At 42.4% G+C, this 22,104-nt stretch overlaps 1 protein-coding gene across 1 annotated transcript in view; it reads left to right on the forward strand.

Moving 5' to 3' along the window:
- The window catches only part of zbtb16b (zinc finger and BTB domain containing 16b), a 37,156-nt gene that overhangs the window by 7,575 nt on the left and 7,477 nt on the right, over positions 1 to 22,104 (forward strand). The window contains exons 3-5 of the mRNA XM_086035578.1: positions 1,809 to 1,906; positions 9,311 to 9,397; positions 21,347 to 21,517. Of these exons, the coding sequence (XP_085891704.1) occupies positions 1,809 to 1,906; positions 9,311 to 9,397; positions 21,347 to 21,517 (356 nt within the window). The remainder of the gene's footprint in view (positions 1 to 1,808; positions 1,907 to 9,310; positions 9,398 to 21,346; positions 21,518 to 22,104) is intronic.

Here is a 22,104-nt window from a genome sequence, read left to right on the forward strand (position 1 = left end):
CGCTTACGCGGGCTGCCATTTTTCCGCCCTCTCACGCGATTGTGACATGTATTCACCTGTTCTGGATTATTTTGCAGCTTTCTGTAGTATTTATTCAGAAAACCAAGCAGAGTTAGTAAATATTCAGCACTGACAAGCTACGTCTCGTCGCTATCAAGGACAATCCTCGCATCTCAATAATCACTACTTTTTAGGAAATCCAAAAACCGCCACCTTGCTTGGGTTACCAAAGCACATAGTTCAACTTGGTATTAAACATTATACACGGATTGCTATTATATTCCAATGTGCGCCAACAAACAAAACCACTGGAAAATCATGTTCAATTGCTAATTAATACATTCAAATTGCTCATTTATTACACACCCAAAAATGTATTATGCTGTCGTTGATGAACATTTCAAAGGTATTAGAGGAATGCGTGATGCAATCAATTAAACGATGCGCGGTTTAATAGGCAAAGATGAATCTGCGCACTAACATTTGACACTTTAAATTGGTTGATACTGCATAAAAATCACATACGGCGTGGAGACAGACCAGTAGTACAGCACTTGCAAAATCCTCTGCAACCGGTTGGCCAAAAGTTAAATGAAGCGCTGTGGTAGCAGGAAACACGACTGGTGCTTAGCCCTCACTTGCGGCCGGTAAAGATTTTGCCCAACATGACGCACAGAGTGCTGTGTTTAAAATAGTGCTGGCACAAACCCTTGTGTTCGATCTTTCAAAATTTGGGGGTTTAGTCCCATCTGTTAATTGATTACCATGCCCATCAAGAGTGTTTTTGTTGGGTTTCGGGGTAAAATGCTAAAATGCTTTTTTTTTTTTTTTTTTTGGTTAGCAGGCACACATTTTCTCTGGGCTTTTTAATTTGTAATAATTACAAATGATCTCTGTCATCATTTTCTGTTATGTTGACATTACAACTTATAACAATGCATTATATAGGTTTCGTGGGAAGGAAACTTCTAATCAAGCTGAAAAAGTTTGCCTTCAAATAAGATAGGGATTTTTCACACTTGAGTTTGATTCAAATTGATGTTTCTGGAATTATAAAATGACAGAGAGAGGGGGAAAAAAATGCGGGGGAAATTTGCAGGCAAAAAAAACAACAACAGAGACATCATTGTCCGTCCCTTTAACTACCGGGAATTCAAAAGTAACAGCTTTTTAATACCACATTGGATCACTTATGATCTTTTGGACTGTTGGGTACAATTTTAGCAGCAAAATTAATCGGTCCCATAAATGTGTTGTTTGTTTGGTGTATTTTTGTCCAGAGTATTACAATCGCCTCTTTTGGAGGCCGGGGTGATGCGAGGCTGAATACAAATGCCTGGCGTGCTCAGATGTGTGTGATATGATATGATGGCTTTCGCTGGCGGCTGGGCTCCGGCAAGTCGTCTTTTCTCCCTTTTTCGGTGCAGCTACATGGGGAAATGTGTGCGCGGACATGAGTGCATGCGTGCGTGTGCGGCCAGCGTCTTGCAGCGCTGGCGAGTGGAGGCACACGTACGTCTGCACTCTGAAATTAGCCAGATATCCCATTGTCTGCGTTCTCGCCGCATTCACGCGTTTTGTGATTCACAAACTCCGAGGGGCCTTTCACACTAATGATGCTACATTCAGATGGGCCCAGACTCTTTCCGGCATTCAAAAAAAACAACAAAAAAATATGGCTCCTTTTATGAGGAAGCACTAATGGCGTGTGGAAAGACTATGGGACGGGAAAAAAAGCCACCTCTACAAAACACTTGTGCTAATGCGCCGCCTTTGTGTCTCTTTGCTTTTTTTCGCCCCTCACACAGGAGGCTGCATGACGACGAGAAGGGCCACGGCTGCGAATTCTGTGGCAAACACTTCCAGGACAGCATGCGGCTGCGCATGCACATGCTGTGTCACACAGGTACTGAGAGTTGTTCAAGTTACGAGCTGTCCCTCGGTCAATTTTTGCTTTGTATTAAGGGTCCATGAGCTTAATGCTAACATGTAATGAAAAACACCATACACTGGCTAACAAAAATAGCATTGGTGGCACTGGAACAGAATACAATACTACTATTCACAGCAGGGGTTTTCCCTTTCCCCAGCATGTAACAGGGGATTCCTATTCCTTTAAATGAAAACAATTACAATTACTACTCACCTATTCGCCACGGCTTTGGTGCCATCTTGTGGCATCTTTGGGTGTATCAGAAAAGAGCACAAAAACGGAATAGATGGGTGTGAAAGCAAATGGCTGAGGACAAAACAGTGAATAGGCGGTGGTTCACTGTCCTTCATAACACCGACCAATGTTGTTATATTTAACTACTAAAAGCACAAAACATTTTGGCAAATGAAATAAAATGAAAACGAGCGTGCATTTAAAAAGAACGATCAACTGAAAGTACATTTTACATTTATAAAACTAATTTCTCGCACTAGAAAAATACTCCTATATCTTAAAAAAAAACTAATAGAACTGAAAAATGTTTGATATATAGCTAACCGATATAGATATTGATATTGTTGAAATAAAAACAAACAAACGCCCTTTATAAAAACAAATTCAGACCAATGGAAATTGAAAAACAATAGTCAACATCAAAACTAACAATAATGAAAACCCCCCGACTATTAACCCTGACTCCCAGCGTTGTCACGCTCGGCCTTTCAGCTGCACCTGTTCCCCGTCCTCCTCCTCCCCCTCCCCCTCCTGACCGGATCACGCCTCCTTTACCTCACAACCAACAGCCCCCTCCCCTCTCCTCTCCTGCCGAACAGAGTCCCTTCCGTGTTTTTGGACCTCTCTCCATGCCTGCCCCCTTTTTTTTTTTTTTTTTTCGGAGTGATGACATCATCAGCTCGCTGCCGGCAGGCCTGGGTGTTCTGCCAGTGTTCCGAAGCGTGTGTGATGGCTCGCTCGCAGATGTGTGTCCAGGAACACACTGTACCCAAATGCAGACTTAATCAGACCTGACTGCTCTCCCAGCTACTTTATCCAAAATAGAGAGCGAGGCGCAGAAGGGAGGGATTGGGGATGAAGGGTGGGGGGTATAATCAGGGACTAAAAATGCCACTAAAACACAAAGCTGGGCTGTGTACAGAACATTGTTTCCGTGCATGTTGACATCCTGCTGACAGCTGAGAGAGGGATCTTTAAACTTTCCCTGACTCTCCCCTTTTATCGTCACAAGCGCACACACACACACACACAAATGCACACGACACGCTCTGTTTGCAACACCTTTGACCTGAAAGTTTCCCGAGCCCCGTAACGCCACATGAAAAACAAACAAAAAGGATGCGGATCTCATTTCTGTGTCGCCGCGTATTTGGGTAGAGCAGCCTCAGATCCCGCCGGTTGCTAAGGAGCGAGCGCTCCGCCGCTCTAATGGGCTGATTTGGTATGCAGCTCGACGCCGGCTCTTATTTTGGTATGCCAGACAAAGTGTTTTGATGGAGGACGATTGCAGCCGCGTCTGGAGACGGTTTGATGGTTTATGGATGAGAGCACACTCGATGCCTTTGACTGCACAAGACAATGCACTATGTTTTCTCCCCTCGCACCCACAGCCCGCCTTTTGCCTTTATTTTGGCTTTATCACACGAATCGCACACGGCGCGGCGCGACGCAACACGACGCGCTGGACGGCGTCACACAACATTAGGATCTACAGCCGCTGTAGTGCCGCTCGAGTGTAACACTATTTGCTCCATGCTAACTATAATAGATGAACAGATTGGTGCTTTTTTTAGTGTTGTTTTGTTTCGGCAATGGTGGCACCGTGTGTACGTGTGTGTGCGTGTGTACAGAGTTGAAAGAGGACCACATTTAGGGCTGCGGCGTTCCGAGTTCCCAAAGCTTGTGGGTGTTTTAATGACTCATTTTAACTTCATTTAAAGCCAGCTGAGCAGAAAATAGATCAGTGAATGAGCCCTGGGCCAGTATGGATCTGCAACCGATTTACATCTCTGTGAGAGCCAACCCACAGCCAAACAGCTGTACGTGTATGTGTGTGTGCGTGTGTCTGTGGGCATAGAGCGGAACCTCCAAAGTGGAACACAATCGGTTCCGGATAGTGGTTGACTTCAAAATTGTTCAAATTGAATTAGCATTTGGAACTCATTCCAAATACGGTGTGGAGAATTCCCCTCTAAATATGTATAAAATTGCCTTTATTAATAGTTTCAACCAGTGATTCTCAATTACATGCATGGGTTCTCTCTAGTAGTGGATTGCAAATGGAATACAAATCAAACGTACAAAATTTAAAACATGAAACAAACATGACAGCAAAGATTGTAGTCATGCATATACAGCCAGTTTTATTTCTATTATTTAGTTTTATTCGTTAACAAATCCAGTAGAGTAAAATTTTGGATAGGATGAGAAAGTACCAATACAGTGGCTACGTTTACATGGACAATTTTTTTTTTTTTTTTAATCCGATCAGAGTTTGGATTAAAATTATGATCGGATGCACTGTTTTCATGGACACGAAAAATATGATCTAATATTAATATTATATAACACATATTGACATCACAGACATCCGCGGTAGAGACGGTTTGGTGCGAAGTTTCGTAATAAATGTTTTCATACACGCCGATCGGATTATCAAGCGTCATAAACCACCCCACTCATTTGGAATAAAATCTTGATTGGAATGGGCTTGATTGGGTCAGAATATTCCCAATGGGGTGTGTGGCTTTACTGACATTCCAATGTACATTATATACATTGTGTTTTAGATGAATACTTAGCGGTGACCATATTTATAATTTCATACGGGTGAAATAACGCAAGCTTGTGGCCAAAATGCAGCGAGCGTTACGTACCGCGATGGGTACACTCAAGTGATGAATTAAATCCCAACAATAATTCTCTTTATTCTCGTTCACAACCTCTTCCAAATTGTCATTTTTTTGCTATACAGCATTTCAGCCAGACTCGTTATGCATGCCTTGCGTTTTTGAAAAACAACTGCACAAGGAACAAAGATAACACTAACACAAGTATTTATCTTTGTTACTTGTATTCGTGTTTAACCTCATTCCTTGTGTTGTTCATTGCAAAGAACTTTGCTTTACACTTTTCTCATTTTTATTTATTTTTTATATTATTTAATTGTAAAATGTTCAACTTTTTTTTCACTCCATGCTCTGGCTCATTTTTTTTATCCATTCATCCATCCATTATCTGAAGAGGTTTTTTTTTATTAATCAAATTCTATGCATTAGAAAATCCATCCATTATCCAAACCGATTATGCTATTGTTAAACTACTATTATTCTTTTTTTTTTTTTTTTTTTTAAATTAATCATTTATGACCACAAGTAACTGAAAAAAAAAAAGTACCAAAAATTAGTACAGTACCGCCATTGATTACAGGTATGCATTCCCAGGTACCAAGAGTTTGGACCGAACTGGTTCAAATCTGTAAGGCACCCATCTCTAGTCGATCCTCTCATGCCCGTTAGGATGCATTTTGTATAAGTCTACGTACAGTAGCAAAAGTCTGGAAAAATCTTCAAATTCAAATGGTGAAACACATTATGAGGTCAAGAAATTCAAGCTATTAAGTCTTGATAATGCACAGCTGTGGGGGAGGGGGGTGCCATTCCAGGTCATAAAGCATCATCCGCATCAACAAGCTGACTAAGAAAATACCAATAATTAATAAGGGCAGAGTATCGAAACTACTAGTGGTATCGGTTACTTGATATTGGTGAGTACTCAAGGGTTAAGTGCTCATACTAGTATGGGTTTATTAAAAATGGTATCAAACATCCCTACTTTTGATGTATCGTACATTTTTTTAAGTACTGTTCAGTTAGTGATGACATCGATACTAGGGGTGTAACGGTATGCTAAATCAGTTCGGTTCGGTTTCTTGGAAACTTCGGTTCGGTATATTTTCGGTACAAAAAAAAGATGTTTTTATTTTGAAAAGATGAAAAAGAAGTAAACGGTGTATTCTTTAGAAAAAATAAATAAAAGTGAACTATTCGGGTGATATTCTAAGAAATTACACCAGAATAAAAAAAATACACTAACAATTTCTTGTATTGTGTCTCTTAATTTTGGAAATTATTAAGACACTGAAATCTTTAAACACTCAGCAGCAACAGCCCATGACACATCTAAGAATTCAAGTTAAAGAAGAGTTGTCATTACAGTACATATATACACTTTTTGTGATGAAAGAAATACATACAATAACAGTTAAAATTTGCTAACTGTATTAAAACTTTTTATAATAAAAAAAGACAGTAACTTTACAAAGTCTTTATGAAATTATATACACTTTTTAGGCATTGAAATCTTTGAATGTTCAACAGCATATTGTAACGAATTGGGTTATATGTGTTGTGGTCGGATTTGTGTTTTGCTGAGTTGTGATGTTTCCGAGGTGCCTGAATGCATCGTACGGCTAATGAGAGGAGCAGCGGAGAATGAAGGAGAGTGCTGTTGTACTTTGTTTTTGGCTAAAAAGACTGCCTGCTTCCTCGTCTAAGAAACATTCAAAGTCGGATGATGGTGTTTTAAGTGCTATAATGTTAGACGTGCTAGCTACAGCACTACAGCCGCTACACGGCGATCTCATGTAGCAAAGTCGGCACACAACTTTGGGACTTACACATACCTTTCCCCATCGGCAATTTTAACAGGACAGTCAGGATGTGTACGCGGGGACCTTTGAGCTCTGTCTTGTTTGCGTATTAGTTTGCTCCTCTTTAGTGCCGCCGCCCTCCTCTCCCGCATGCAACAGTCAATAGCGCCCATGCGTAATCTCGCGCTATAATAAGTGGACCGAACCGAACGCAAGTGGACCGAACCCAACGTGCCATACCGAAACATATTAATACACGGACGTGTAGCGTTACACCCCTAATCGATACCAATACCGATCATGCATGAGTGAGATCGGCCGATACCAATTCCGATCAAATGGAATATCTGTATATTTTTTCCATTTATTTATGGTGACAGCTATTATGCAATATTATCTGAAAAAAAGCAGCTATATTATTGCGGTAATTTTGACAAAAATCTATATATATTTTCAAAAGCATGAAGAAATACAAAACCGTTGCTGGCGCAATACAACAATTACTCAGTCACAAAGATAACTGAAAAACCTAAATTTACCAGCTTTTAGTAGCACAATTTTTAACAGATCAAAATAATCAGCAGTCTCAACAGACTTAATTGTGCAAAAAGTCAAATAAACAACATGCCACCTAAACATTGCATGATTCAGAATATAATCAAAGCAGAAAAAATAGTCACATGCAGGCTTCACTCGAATACACTATTCAATGAGTTGCTAAATTGAAACGACTCAGGAACTTGGTTTATTGTCTTGTGCATAGACAAACTATCTTGTGCATTAGTCAACGAGAAAAAAAGTCACTGTTAATCTTTTTGTGAATTATAAAATGATACATAAGTGCCCATAAGTGACCTACAATACGTCTCCCTGTGGCAATAATGCCACTTATACTGCGCTGTGACAGTAACGCATCATGCATAAGTTGCAGCGTGCGTGCCATACACCCCGAACAAACACTGCACACAGGCTGGTCTCTCGTGGCTGTAGGCTGCGAAGCATGAGCTGCGGATGATCAGATTTTTTGATCGGCAATAAAAGGCTTTGATCACATATTCCGATCATGTAATTTTTCACGAAAATCGGCCAATCATGATCGGTGCCCGATCGATCGGAGCATCCTTAGAACTGGTTCAGCTGTGTTTAGCTTCAATACTGTACAACAAAATTTCATTTAATCCTTTAGAACTGTTTGTAAACATTTATAAAGTACAATTTGCATTTTAATAATATGCAATACATTTTATTTGAATCATTAAGTAGAGTTACTATATTGAAGTGCAGTGTTAATGTTCAAACTGCACAATGTTAAGGCCTAGATACACTAATCCGACGTCAGAGGTCGTGAAGCGTCGTTGCGTCTGATTGGTGTAGCAACCACAGTCGCAGCATCGTAACCCATCTCAAGCGTCTGGTGGGCGTTTCAGCATGTTGAATTGGCGTCATTAGTCGTGACATTTAGTCACTGATTAGCTAGCAAATCAGCGCTCAGAGCACCAACGGGAAGTGACAAATGCGGATAAACAGTGAGCACGCCTTTGCTGCCTTAAGTTTCTTACGAGTACAAGAGCGAGGGTTGACAATGTAAGTATTTCACGATACCGTGTCAAGAACGTGAGTGTTTACTTCGCGCAGGAGTTCATTGTGAGCGAAGAATATAGCTGAATGCATTGTTTACATTTTCCGCCAGCTTTCCGGTTGGATTTTTCTAACCACGAGAAATAGTGAGTACCGCCGCCGATGGTATGGAAGGGTATTACGGTATATGTCACGCATGCGCAGAAGGTACTTTGATGGTCAGCGTCGCTGTCTGTCGTTTTTCCAGCGTGCCGACAGCCGGCCACAGATGCCACAGGGGGTAAGCGTCGGTCACAATTGGCCAACGTCAGATTGGTCTATTTAGGCCTTTACAGCGACTTTCAATAATACAGATATACATTTTTTGAACACTTAGGCCTATTTCATTTATGTATTACACTATAAAAATGATCAAAGGGGAAAGAGCTCAAATGCTTAGCTGAAGACTCACAGGATTTGCTGACGTCGCATGAGAGTTTGTTTTAAACTCCCACGTTTTGTTTGACTTCTGAGGCATACTTCCCTTCCAATTTTGTTTTTTGAATTTGTACTTTTGGAGCATTCGACTTGGAAGTTTCACTGTGTGCTGCAATGTGTGCGTCTGTAGATGCAATTTGAGTGCGCAAAAAAAGGCCGAGCTTTTTTGCCGAGGCCTTTCATTGCAATAGACGAGAGCATTGCATAGGTGAACTGGCAAGTGTAGTTAAAGTGCATGTGATGGGATTTGGGGTGTTGACACTCAAGTGTTGCTTTTTTTTTTCTTCCCCGTTTGTTTTTCCACCCGATAAAAGTGATGTGCCGCAGGCGGTAAGCGTCTGCTGTAGAGAGAGAACACCCAGTCCTTCTGTGGCCTCTCAGGCAGACAGTCTGCTCACTGTTCAGAAGCTGATAACAGGGCCATGGTAAATAAAACTCTCCAGCTTGGCTCGTTCTGTCGGCAAGAAGGGCCCTTGCACTCTGTCTGCCTCTTTGGTTTGTCCGATTTGTGCTTTTCCCTGCTAGCGAGCACCTAAAATGCCTGTACAGCAAAAAAAAAAAAAAAAACGATTGAGATGAATATGTGACTCACTGTGCTCATTCACACATGCTATTTGTGTTGACCACAACGGTGTCTTTTTAAAATGTGCCCGCAGCTCCCGCCGAGGCACTGGTGTGCGATCAGTGCGGAGCCACCTTCTCCTCGGAGGAGGCTCTGGATGCCCACCGGCTAACGCACACAGGTTAGTTACACACACACACACTTAAGAGACACGCTCGAGTTACTCCCATGACTTTGCGACTGGATTTTGCTCGTCATGCTGGCCGGTTTCAACTGTTCCTGTCATGATGCTCCATAATTTATCGAGAGGGAGGTGGGAAGCCCTCTCACATGTCGGCCTCTAATATCGCTCAGTATCCAGATCCAGCGCGTGCCACTTGCACACAAACCACAACTTCATAAAATAACACTTGACATTACAGTACCAACCCCCAACTACACACACAGGCACACACCATGTCTCCTCATATCTTACTGTCGTAGGTCAACAACATCCCATGAGTTTTTCATCCTTAGGAAAAATGCAAAAAAGGGATTCATGCTGTCACGGTGCCATAATTTGAAACAAAAATTCTGATTTCGACACCATAATTGCATTAAGTACCTAAAAATGAAAATGAAAAACGATATATAAACGCAATTTTGTAAGTGGTACATTGTATACATTCCAAGGTATCCTGTCAGACATTTTAAGCTGAATGATTTCTTACCATTATTAGGCAAAAATGTTACAAAATTAAGTGAAGACAAAGTTTTATTTTTATTTTCTTATAGAATTGCATATCTGAATAACAGAATATCTGTTTTTTTGTACCAAAAATATACCGAACCGAAGTTGCCAAGAAACCGAGCCCAACAGAAATGTGATTTAGCGTACCGTTACACCCCTAATGTCAAGGAGGGGGCCGCAAAATATCATCCTGCGGGCTCCCGGGCAAATGGCTCCCGGGCCGTGAGTTTGAGACCCCTGCTATAATGTAAACTTAATACATTAACTCATTCACTGCCAGACACTCTTTTACCCTAATTGAAAAAAAATGATAAAAAAAAATATAACTAAGTTCCTGGGATTGAATGGCTGGACAGTGAAAAGACAAGTAAATTTGTCAATGGCAGTGAATGAGTTAAATTAGTACAATCTATTAGTTGCCCCCAAAAAATGTCAGCGTTTTGATTGGAAAGGGTTCCAAAATGTCCGACCAGTACCTTTGTATTAGGAGTGTCACAATATCTCGATCTGATGATATATCACGATGTTTTGTCTTCCGATCTATTATCGATACGCCTCCGCCAAGCCAACTATCAATATTTTAAATTTATATACGGCCGCTGTAAAGGCTCCTTTATTGTTCATTGCTTAACCCATTAAAGGCTGAAGCCCCTCGTGAGACATCTCTCTAAAACCTACGGTCGTCTTTGGAGTCACCTATGGAAACCTGACATTTTCGCCACCTACAAAATAATTAATATCCCAGCCTTTATAGCAGAAGAATTTGAGAGCTTAGACATGGCTTTCACACATGCACGAATTTATTAATCTTTTCTGTTTCAATCGAAGATGCAAGTGAACCACTATTTGAGTGGTAATTACACTGTGCTGTATTCTCTTACAAAGACGTTAAAATCGTCATTGTCTATGAAAATATATCTTAACCATACATCACGTTTGGATGGTTTCACGGTTTTAAAGTCCGCGAGCATGTCGTCTATATCACTGCCGTGACTTATAGCAGAGCGCGCGCGTTCGACGGCGTCCGCCATTACTCCTCGAAAAAATTCTGGATATGCTCCGACAACTCACGACACCGTCACATGTATATTCTGATGCATTTCAGTGGCTAAGAGACTTGAATTGGATTAAAAAAAGAAAATGACGTATTCACTCTCCGGTTTTAAAGGGAGAAACTTGCAACAGTGCTCCCGGGTTTAGTGGTAGAAACGCGGTTATGCGCTTCCGTCCTTAATGGGTTATTAAGCAATTACTTGGCGGCCCACGAGGGGTGCGCCGCAGAAGAGCGGCGGGGCAGAGGGCGTAAGTCCTCAGGCGAAGAAGACAAACAATGGGCGAGAACATGGCTGAAGAAAGCGAAAGACTTAAGTTAAAAGATGCACCGGCATCATACAAAAGGTGTGGCTGCGTTTTGGATTTTACAATTATATGGATGGAACTAAGCTAGCGAATGAATTTGCTGTATGCAAGAACTGTTTCACAAAAAAGTAAGGTACACAGGAAATACACCAAATAGGCACAGCCACTTGCTGCGGCATCGCCCAGCACCCGTCGCAAGCCAAAAAGCCACCCAAGACTGTTAGATTTGCCTCCTGGCCAGACTAGCGTGTGTTCTCTCCTGCAAGCAAATCTCCCTTTTAATTCTCCCAGGACAAAATCGATCACGCACAGCATCTGTGTGTGTATCTTTGCAAGAATCTCCGCCCGTATAGCATAGTTGAGAATGATGGTTTTCGCTAGATGATGCGCACTCTAGAGCCACGCTACGAAATACCAAGTCGAAAACGTTTCACTGAGAAAACAATTACAACTTTGTTGGAAGAGACCAGGCTTCCGGTATTGAATGCACTCGAGTCGTAAGAACGAGTGGGTCTTACCTGAGATGGGTGTACATCAAGGGACACACAGTCCCTTATTACCACCACCGTGCGATTGGGACCTCAAATCATACGCGTTTCAAACCCCTGAATTGCATGAAATCCGCACTGGTGCGCACATTGCAAATGTTTGTTGGATTTAACATTCCTTATTAAAGTTTTATTTTCCTTTAAATCTGCAGGTTGGGGCTATGCAGTATCTTTGCATTTTACAGCAATGTTACAGAGCAATTGGCACTGTTTATAAATTGAACAGAATGGGAATGTTCCTGACATGTTGCACTACAAACGTGTCCAACTCATTCAGTACCAGACTTTTTCAGACCCACTGTGAAATGACATATACAGTGGTACCTCTACTTACGAAATTAATTGGTTCTGGAAGAAATTTCTTAAGTAGAAAATTTTGGAAGTAGAGACGCGTTTTCCATGTAAATGCCATAATCCGTTCCAAGCCCCCCAGTATTCAGACTTAAATGTTTTATAAAGCATAAAAATGCATCAAAACATGTAACAAATACATGTTACAATTGCACAATAAATGAGAGTTGTGTATAATGTAAAAAACAAAAAATAGAGTAAAGAATAAAAATGATGGTCGTTTACCTTTTAACTGCTGTCCCTCTCGCTTTTTGCCCTCTTTTGTTCATGTTCTCTCTCAGAAGTGGTTTTTGCCTGGCGTTTTGTAAAGAACTGATTTAATAACGTGGTGACTGTCGATACATTACGGTCATATTCTTTGGCGAGATCAACCAAACAAATCCCCTTTTCATACTTTTCTATTATCTCTTGCTTTGTTTGTATGGACAAAAAAACGATTTTCTGCTTTTATTTTTTATTTTCCTCATTTGTAATTCACGTAAAACGGAACACCTCAATGCTCGAGGGGCGAATGACGAGGACGCTGCATAGACATATCTATCACATATCTATCTATCTACCTGTCTATCTACACACATAGACACATATGGTGGAGGTCCCCCTTAGCCAATGGGATGCCAGGAAATGCTAGGCTAGCCAATGGCAGAGCAGCTATGAGTATGTTGCGTTCAGGAAACTCCGGAGCGGCGAGTGGCGGCCCATACTGTATTTTTACCTTTCGTATCTTGAAATTTCTTTCGTAACAACAGGCAATATTTTACTTGAAAATTTCTTATGAAGAGATGTTCGTAAGTAGAAGTACCACTGTAAATGTCATTGGGATAAAATTAGTTAAGACACTAATTTTGTTGACAGAACTGCTGCAATAGTAAAGTGTCTCTGTAATAATAAAGTGTCTCTGTGAGGAAGACATGTATTTGTTTACAAAAAAAATGCACTTGAATTCAATATTGTGTTTCAGTGATGGTACAAAAATTATTATCATCCATCCATTCATTATCTATACCGCTTATCCTCACAAGGGTCATTACGCATATTACCGTGGATTGATTTCCTGACAAATATATTGGTAATCGCTGTATCGTATCATATCGTGAGATAATTGTTATCATGAGCCTCGTATCACAAATTGTATCGTATCGTGAGGTATCCAGAGGTTCCCACCCCTATTTTGTATATTCAGCACCCTTTCGACGCAGATACCAGTCGTAGTAGTATGATTCGTGTGTATGGTGGGGCCAGACGTACCACTGTGAATTCATTGTTCGACACGGATTTGTCACTTCCATGTTAACGAAAATCACATCTGTCGTGCTGCTATGATGTAATACTAGGGAGATGATGTAATTGTACCTACAGACCCCAGAGTACAGAGACAGGTTTACTGTACCGTGGTGACCTAAAGTGAACTTACCACTTGCTTGAATCAAGATGACATAGATGCTACTCTGGGTTCAGTACAGCCTAAAGCTAAGGTTCATTCTCATTTTATGATTAGTTTCTTCAGGGACGCAAGTGTTTCCCCAAAAAGGGTTCTAAATACAGCATCCACCACAAATAAATGTCACGCTAAAGTAACATCATATAGAGCCAAAGTGTCTTAGAGGCAAATCAACTCAACAAGGAGGAAAAATGACATTTATTTCTGCTGTCTTATTCCTTTCTTGTTTGCCATTTTGTCTCTTTCCAACCCACCAGGACAAGGAGTTAGCAAATCCGGGTGACATAACACTATTAGCATGCTAGCTAACTTGATACCCTTCAAAACATCATGTGAAATATGCAGAAGCAGCTTAACGTTGTTTGTTTCTGTTAAGGCAACAGCGTGTCGTAATCGTATCCTAGAAATAGAAGCTTCAATCATTTTGGTAGTATACTGGCTTGTAATGAGACCAAAAAGTTAGACCCCTGGATCATGTACTTTGGTGGTTTGGCATGTATCTTGTGATAGCGCTAGCGTCAACACTATTCAAAACTGGTTGCAGTGCTTGAAATCAGGGATGGCATTACTAGTTCATTCAGTGAAATTAATTGTTGCTTTTTCCAGCCAGCAGAAGAGTTGTTGATTCAGTCTCGGCTAGAGTGTGATTCTGAAGACGCGCATCATGAGTATATAAAGCTATGGCAGTTTTTTGTTGCGGTGTAAGCACAGATCCACAATGTACATTCTGTTCTTTAACTAGCTTTAACAGCAGTTTACTTGGCATTTGGAGGTTGGATAATGTGGACTAACCCACAAAGAAATTCATTTTTTTTCAAGCGTGAGCAAAATGCAAATTATTTTAATGATGTTATCCTACCTAGTAGAGGAAGTTGGTAAATTCAGGGTGATAAGATAATTAAAGCCTTAATTTCGATTTTCTCTAATGAAGGCCTCAGCTGTCCTGAAACAGTTCGTATTAAATCAGTTAATCTTCCATTTAGCTGCCAGAAAAAATGACCAATTGACCCATTTTCAAGTTTTAAAATGTTGGGGTTTTCAGTATGAAACTTCTGCTCAGTGTTATGTACATGAGATGCACTTTGTAAAGGTTCATTTCACATATTAGCAAATTTAGTTAATGATATAGCGATACAAACACTGTTTATTGGGATTTTATCTGTTTCTGACATTTATGGATATAGTAAGAAGAACATGCCCCGGGTCAGAATGACCCATGTACTATTGCTTTCTGAGAGAGAGAGAGAAAAAATAAAAGGAGGGTTGAGTCGATTTCTATATTTATTTTGTTACATTGCATGTAGATAAGGTTTGAACTGATAAATGATCCTACCTGCAACACTTCTAAAAAATCATTTATTTGATATAGAAAATGAAAAATAAACACAAAAATTCTTAAAATAGTTGAACATAACATTCTCTTTTATATTTTACATATAGTGATCAAAGTGGCCTTACATGGGATCTTAAACTTCAATTTGGCTTCTCTAAACCTGCTACTACCCGGGTTATACCAAAACACCAAAAGTAAACAGGGTATTTTTTTTTAACAAATCTGAGATCAAGTATTATAAGATGTATAAGATGTTCTTATCCGTGAGCAAAATCAAATGAATCCTAATGTGATCACCTTTCTCAAAACAAACATACTCTCAGATTGTCTCTACATATGTCCGAACCCACACATTTTGTTGCCACTGTCAGGGAAAGGTGATCGCCCTCGTAGGCGTGTTGGCATGTAACTGTAACTCCAGGTGGCACACACAGTATGAATACTTAATGCCAACGAGGGGTGTCATCCATGCCCAGAAGTTTCTACCCTCGTCACCCCCTGAGTTGTAAACATCCAGAGCTCGGTTTCAAGCTTGGCGCAGTATCAAGAGCAGAGTACAGCAGGGCATTACTCTCTCATTTTGTCATGATCTCTCCTCGGCCCGATGTGACGCATGTACCGTACCTATTCTGTTTTTTTGGGGGGGTTTTCTACTGAGACAAGATCTCGGTAATCCAAATTAGCTGTGTTCAGGTTGTGTACGTGGGGCAAGGAGGGGTTACACTGAGTAAATAACACAAGGTGACCAGTGTCCTTTTAATTTGCAGTGTGGCCCAAATGAGTTTGGTCTTGGTAGATCAACACTTAACAGAGCTGAGCAGCAGCTGCCCAGACTCCTCACTGGGAATAATACGACTCAGGAGTTCTGTGGGTACCAAGACTAGTTACAGTTTTCACAGGTCTCGTTGACGTTTCGATATGTCAGAGGTGAACGGCCGAGGGTTGCTGTGTCAAAGAGCAAGGGGGGGGCGGGTTGGGGCGTACTGTGGGAAAGGAACAGGGATAGAGATTAGAGAAGGGCTACATGAGGACTTCCGAAGGGGTGGGCAGGATTGCTGCTGGTGTGCTTGGTGCCAGCATTGAGAGGGGGAAAACAACATCATGTGCTGCTGTTTACTCCTCAACACAGCACTGTCATAGTCTCCTGACCTACTTGTCAGAGCCCAAAATAAAAGAATGGATCTGTCTCCGAATCGCTCGCACAACAAAGGCGTTTGTTCCGTCAGAGCTGGTGGAAAAAAAATAGGGCTTTGGGGCTGTCTTGATTTTTCAGATCGTATCATATCTGTGGCGAAATGGACTGTGTACAGTGCTTGAAAGCAGGCTGCCCAGCCATGTTGTCACCTGGCCTTCAAGGCTCGGGACATGAGTGCTGACTTTGTGTACTCACAGCAGCTGCACTGTGTCCACGCATTACAGACATTACCTTCTGCCTTGACCCTTGTAATTAAACAGCACTGAAACTCCATTCAATATACAGCCTCAGCTTTGTAAGGCGCAGACCTTTTTGCTCGCCCCAGTGCACCCATCATCACGCTACAGCTTCCCTTCAATAACTACTTGCAATCCCAACACGCCGTTGACCAGACTGAACTGTGCCCTCCTTGGCCCGAAACGTATTTGCTCTGTGATGATACGCGAAGCACCCAGTGGCCCGCTCGATTTCGATTACGTGAAAATTATTTAGAAGGTGAGAGTAGCGTAAACATTCCAGGAACCGCGGCGGCGGTAGGAGAGTAGTGACCTGAGTGAACCGCTCCACCGAATGGTGAAAACAGGAGCAACGGAACCCTTGTTGCATTAATTATTGAGTCGCTTGTTCATACGTCGGGTAGATTAGCAGTGAACTGATGAGAGCCCGGGGTTGTTTAAGGTACTGTGTGCGTGTAGAGTGGCCTCCTCGGCGGGGAGCTGTGAGCATGAGCACATACAGTAGTGACTTGAATGCTCACGGGGTCATGCGAGGTGTTTAGCCTCAAGTGAGCAGAGAGGCTTCACCTCGCATACGCGCAGAACACCGCCTGGGGACAGAGCCGCTCCCCGGTATGTGACGACACTAACTGGTGCGTGTGATGTAATATTGTAAACTGTTGAATTCATTTCCCCCTTACAACGGAGTGAGGTGTTTGTTAGGATCTTAAAGTGGAATCCGGTAAGTTGAACACAACCCAAGTATAAAGAGAAGTGAAACAGGGTATAACAAAAAAGTACCCATTTAGCATTTTCTATAGCACTTAAGGTCGTGGGTGAGTTGGAGCCTCTCCAAAATGACTTGGGGCGTGAAGCACCCCGGAGTACGCAAATTTCCACTTAAATCGGAACTAACGCTTTAATGCCCACTAAATCTCTCATTAAATATCGCATGTTCGTCGGCATCTCGCCTTTCTTCCGACCTTTTGATGATATCCAGCTCCGTTTCCATCGTAATGGCATTCCTGTTGGCTGGACCAGCATCGCTAGAAGATCCTGCTTTATTTTGTACATTCACACTATGGGGCTGGAGACAAAATGGCGGACAGGACTCTGGTGTCATAAAGTCGAAATGACGTGGGTTGAGTACCGCGTAATCCGAGGACCGCCTGTATTGCCTAATTTTTTGTTTAGCCTGCCTACAATATCCCACCTTGCAACACTCTTGTTATGAAACAAGATGAGACACATTGGCTCGTTGTATAGAAGAAATATTGTAAAAAACTCCAACTCCATTAATTCCAACAACCACATTCGGCGAAAGGGTGAGTTGGATTTGAATCATTTGATTCTACACCGATCCATCAAACAGTCTTTACGTGGAACCGGTCCCCCCCCCCAAAAAATGGCGATGACCACTGTGTTTAGCTGAAAACATCAATGATGTCATTAATGAAGCAACTTCGGCTCGACTTTCATCACATTATAGTCTATGCGACCAAAAAAAAAAAAATCTGCATAGTCTTTCATGAATCTAACATGTAAGCGTTAGGGGAGCAAAACAGAAGTTATTTTATTCATTATGTGTTTTTTAAATTAATGGGCTGATTAATCAGTCACTGGAATGCGTCAGAGGGGGAGCAAGTAAAGAGAAAGCTGAGATTTGAAGACCGAACCACATAACTATGAGGCAGACTTGTGAACCACTCCTCCACCGTGCTGCCCAATAAAACTAAAATAGCACATCCTTTTTTCAAGCTCATTCTTTTAGCTTTTTTATTGTCTTCAGTTGGTTAGAATGAAATGTAAAGAATAATTAGGCGGCTCATTAAATTAAATTTGCTGTTGTATGATTATCATTGTTTTCTTCTTTTTAATCACTGCTATCCTGCTGTGGTGGCATAAAATAGCCAAAGAAAAAAAGGAAATCACACTTTAGGAATTGATCCTTCTGCCGCACACTGAGCTGCTGAGGCGCTCAACTTTGGAAGTTCCAACGTAATCAGCGAGATCATCTCTAATGATCGAACTAAAGCATGAACAATTCAATCGGTCTTTTTTGTGTTTCATTGAATATGAAATGAGACAAAAATCACATCTTGTGACTGCAAGGATGAGACAAACACAAAAAAAATCTAGCGACCGGGCAGTCAATGAATACAATCTCTTGTTCAATTTGCAGTGGGGTTTACTCCCAGACCCTCGGGGTGGGAAAACTTTTGTTTGCGGTGTGAAAAGAAACAGGCTGCGCTTATTTGTGAATGAAGGGATTAGCTCCAACACTTCACCCCAACACGGAGCGTGGTCCTATCTGGTTGCCTGGACACATGGTTTTGTCTCTTTTAGGCAGCGTGAGAGCCTGAGCTGGCTCCCGATCCTCAGAGGCAGATGCACCAAGACGGCCTCTGTTCAGCCACGTGAGCGTACGTCGGCATAGCGGAGGATGTGCCGAAATAGCATCCCCACCTCGGCCTATCCTGAATTATTAACCTACTTGTGCAGTGTAACGCACGGGGTTAAACGTGTGCACTTTCCTGCTGCATATAAGCACGTGAGTAAATCATTCCTGACGACACAATGGTCAGTTAACTGCGACCTTAAAGGAGTACCGCTGGTTGTATGCTATTGACCCTATTGAGAGCCTTGGGTCAGGAGGCCATAGTGTGCCTTCAAACCCAAATCCCGAGACCATTGTCTAGTTAAGGGTGAGAGCGCAGGGGGGCAGTGACAGCCAACTTTCGGGCTTCTTCTGTGCCAAAACAAGCTCCTCTGCACTTATTACCCAAAGCTTACTGGAAAAACTCAAATCCTTTTTGGGGAATTTAACAGAGCGCAGCGCGACAAAATGCCGCCGCGAACACAAGACAACACACACGACACACAACGCCTGCCTGGGAAAGTTGACTTTGTTGTTAAGTTATTTTTATTCTCTGCGTCGAACAAACCCAACGCTGCCGTCACCAGATTTCAAGAGCGACATCCTTGTGGCAGGATTTTATTTTGCCACACAAAAAATGTCAAACTGTCTGAGCAGATGTCACCAAAAAAAGCGGTTTTAGTCAAACATGTGGACGGATGATAATTAAAGTGGCTTTGAAGTATTTAAATATGTGGATTATGTGTTATTTAACTGGTCCAGGCTGACCAGTCCGGAACACATTGGAACAGAAGTGAGTCCGGTTAAATGGTGAAAGGATTTTGTGTACGGTCAGCGGATAAGGTGCGTGGGGGGATGGATGGTAGGGTCTAAAAGTGGGTGTGTCGGTCGGGCAGGGGGAATCAGAGGGGCATTGAGAGCTGTGGCTCAGTTGTCTTTCAACTCAAATATTGTGATACGTGGGTGAGAAAGGGCTCTGGTCATTAGGCGACCGCATAAAGGCAGTGAGTGAGGGGGGTGGTGGGATGTGCATGTGGACCCTATGACTAATGGGCTCGGTCAATGAGGACCTGAACCACATTGTGTGCTCTTTGTGCAGCCCACAGCCCCAAAGCCTCTAACAGGTGCAGCGCAATCCAGTGGATGGCCTCCCTGCAGGATTGTTAAAACTAGGGAATGCCTTTCATCCCGTACTCTTGCTGTTAATCATTATGGATGATCCACTTCTATTAGTGTTTTTACAGGGCATTTCTAACCGCGAAAAACACACGCACACACGCGCACACACATACAGGAGAAGTCATCCGTCTTCTTCACAATTGCGTGTCTATTTGTGCAAGATCCTCCCAAAAAAACGCATTTGTTTGCGCAAGATTAAGAAAGCAAAGCCCGGTGAATGTTTTCTGGCCTGATTTGTTTCTTTGTCTCTTGTCCGTTAACTTGATTGAACCTAAAAGCGGGCGGCTGACACTCTTCCCTCTTTAGTATGAGCGCCCTGCATCCCTTTCTCCTGCGTTAATTCCAATTTAATTGCCAGTTGCCTCAAGGCACTTCAATAACAGTAACAAATGATTTGATTTAGTGGACCTCATCAGACTGCATTTTAAATGTGACACAGCAACCCCACTTGAATGCCAATGAAGTGCTGGCACAGTCCTGTGTTTACTAATGATCCTTCGCTGGAGATGTCTGATTGAATCTCAGTCAGGAGCGATGGGCGCTGTGAGCATTGGGAGAGGATCTGAAACCTGAGCAGACAAGACAAATAAGGACCCTCATAATCTCATATGAATGCCCGACCGTCTCGAGAGGCACATTTTTGTCTATAAAGACGCAGATTAGCCGGCTCCTCGGCATTACCACACATATGATTTCGCGTCGGCGCGAATTGCCAGAGTGGATTTGAAGTGGCAGCGCGCAGAGCCCGTAGATCAAGCGCCGCGCTGTATGACAGCCAAAGGATGCACGTCTCGTAGCCATTTTGACTTAAGCGAGCCTGCCGGCGGCTCCCCATCTGTATTCCGCGCCACACTCGGCGCAACAGGAAAGCAGCCCCAAAGAGATGCCAGGTCACACACAGGATTAAACTGGATTGTGTTTTTTTCCTGCAGTCCTGCCTTTAATGGCTTGATATCACTACTTAACATTCTGCACAGGGTGCACGGTGTAGGCATCATTTAGGGCGGAGCCACTATCAGCCGCTCTTTCAGAACAGAGGACTTCACAGGCTGCGGCTGACTCCTGATGGGGAATGAAGAACAATAATTACACATCTAACATAGCAGGAAGGAGCCATTGATTGTGTGATTGGCATGCGCTACGTTTGGGTGGGAAATTCTTCAGGAAAACAATGACTTTCATGGTTGAAAATAGAACGTATAAAAAGGCTCACATCTGAAAGTGCCTGCGGGCTTTTAGGGGAGTTGGTTTAGGTAGAGACACTTGCTCTTTGAAAGAAGCTTTTCCCTCCGAGGACTCACACAAAGTTGAAGTGACCCAGTTTCCCCACTTAAGGCCCCGTGTCTGCGCACCGTACTGAAATAACTGCACGTCTCCGTCTCTCCTTTTGTGCCTTCTCCAGGGACTGACATGGCGGTGTTCTGTCTGCTGTGTGCAAAGCGCTTCCAGACCCAGAAGGCCCTGCAGCAGCACATGGAGGTCCACGCAGGCATGCACAGCTACATCTGCAGCCACTGCGAGCGCCCGTTCCCCAGCCACACCACCCTCAAAAGACACTTGCGCACCCACTCGGGTAAGAACAGACGCCTCCCTCCTCCTTTGCACCCTCACTGCTACCTGCACAGGAAGGCCTGTTCAAAGCCTCTCTTCTGTGGCGAAATTAAGTCGCCAAAATATTAAGACGCAGCTCTCATTGGTCTCACTGACATCCTAAAGTCCAACACAATTTGCTCCATGACTCTGAAAAAAAAGTTGTCCCATTGGAAATATTGTTAAGAGTAAAACCCTGGATTAACTCTTCAGGTAATGTTAAGACAACAACATTTAGCATTTCAAGTATATTAAGAAACAATACGCTATATAATTACACTAAAATGGAGTGCAACTACTCACACTTTTAAGATACCTCATTGTGCCGTTCCGGTCATTTCCATGGTAATCGTGTTTTCTACGACGGACATATTAGGGGTGTAACGTACACAAAATCGATGGATTGGATTAAAAAGATGTGAGTGCATCAAATCGAACCAAATAGTTCCACTTTGAAACGTGCCATGCTTGAGTCGTATCGCACCCCATGAATTGAGACACACATTGAATCCTCTTTTTCTGGAGAGATGCACATATATCATATACTGTATATCACATATATCAGGAAAG

The sequence above is a fragment of the Filicampus tigris genome, chromosome 7 (genome assembly GCF_054856515.1).
Source record: "Filicampus tigris isolate MCC_2025a chromosome 7, RoL_Ftig_1.0, whole genome shotgun sequence".
Taxonomy (NCBI): domain Eukaryota; kingdom Metazoa; phylum Chordata; class Actinopteri; order Syngnathiformes; family Syngnathidae; genus Filicampus; species Filicampus tigris.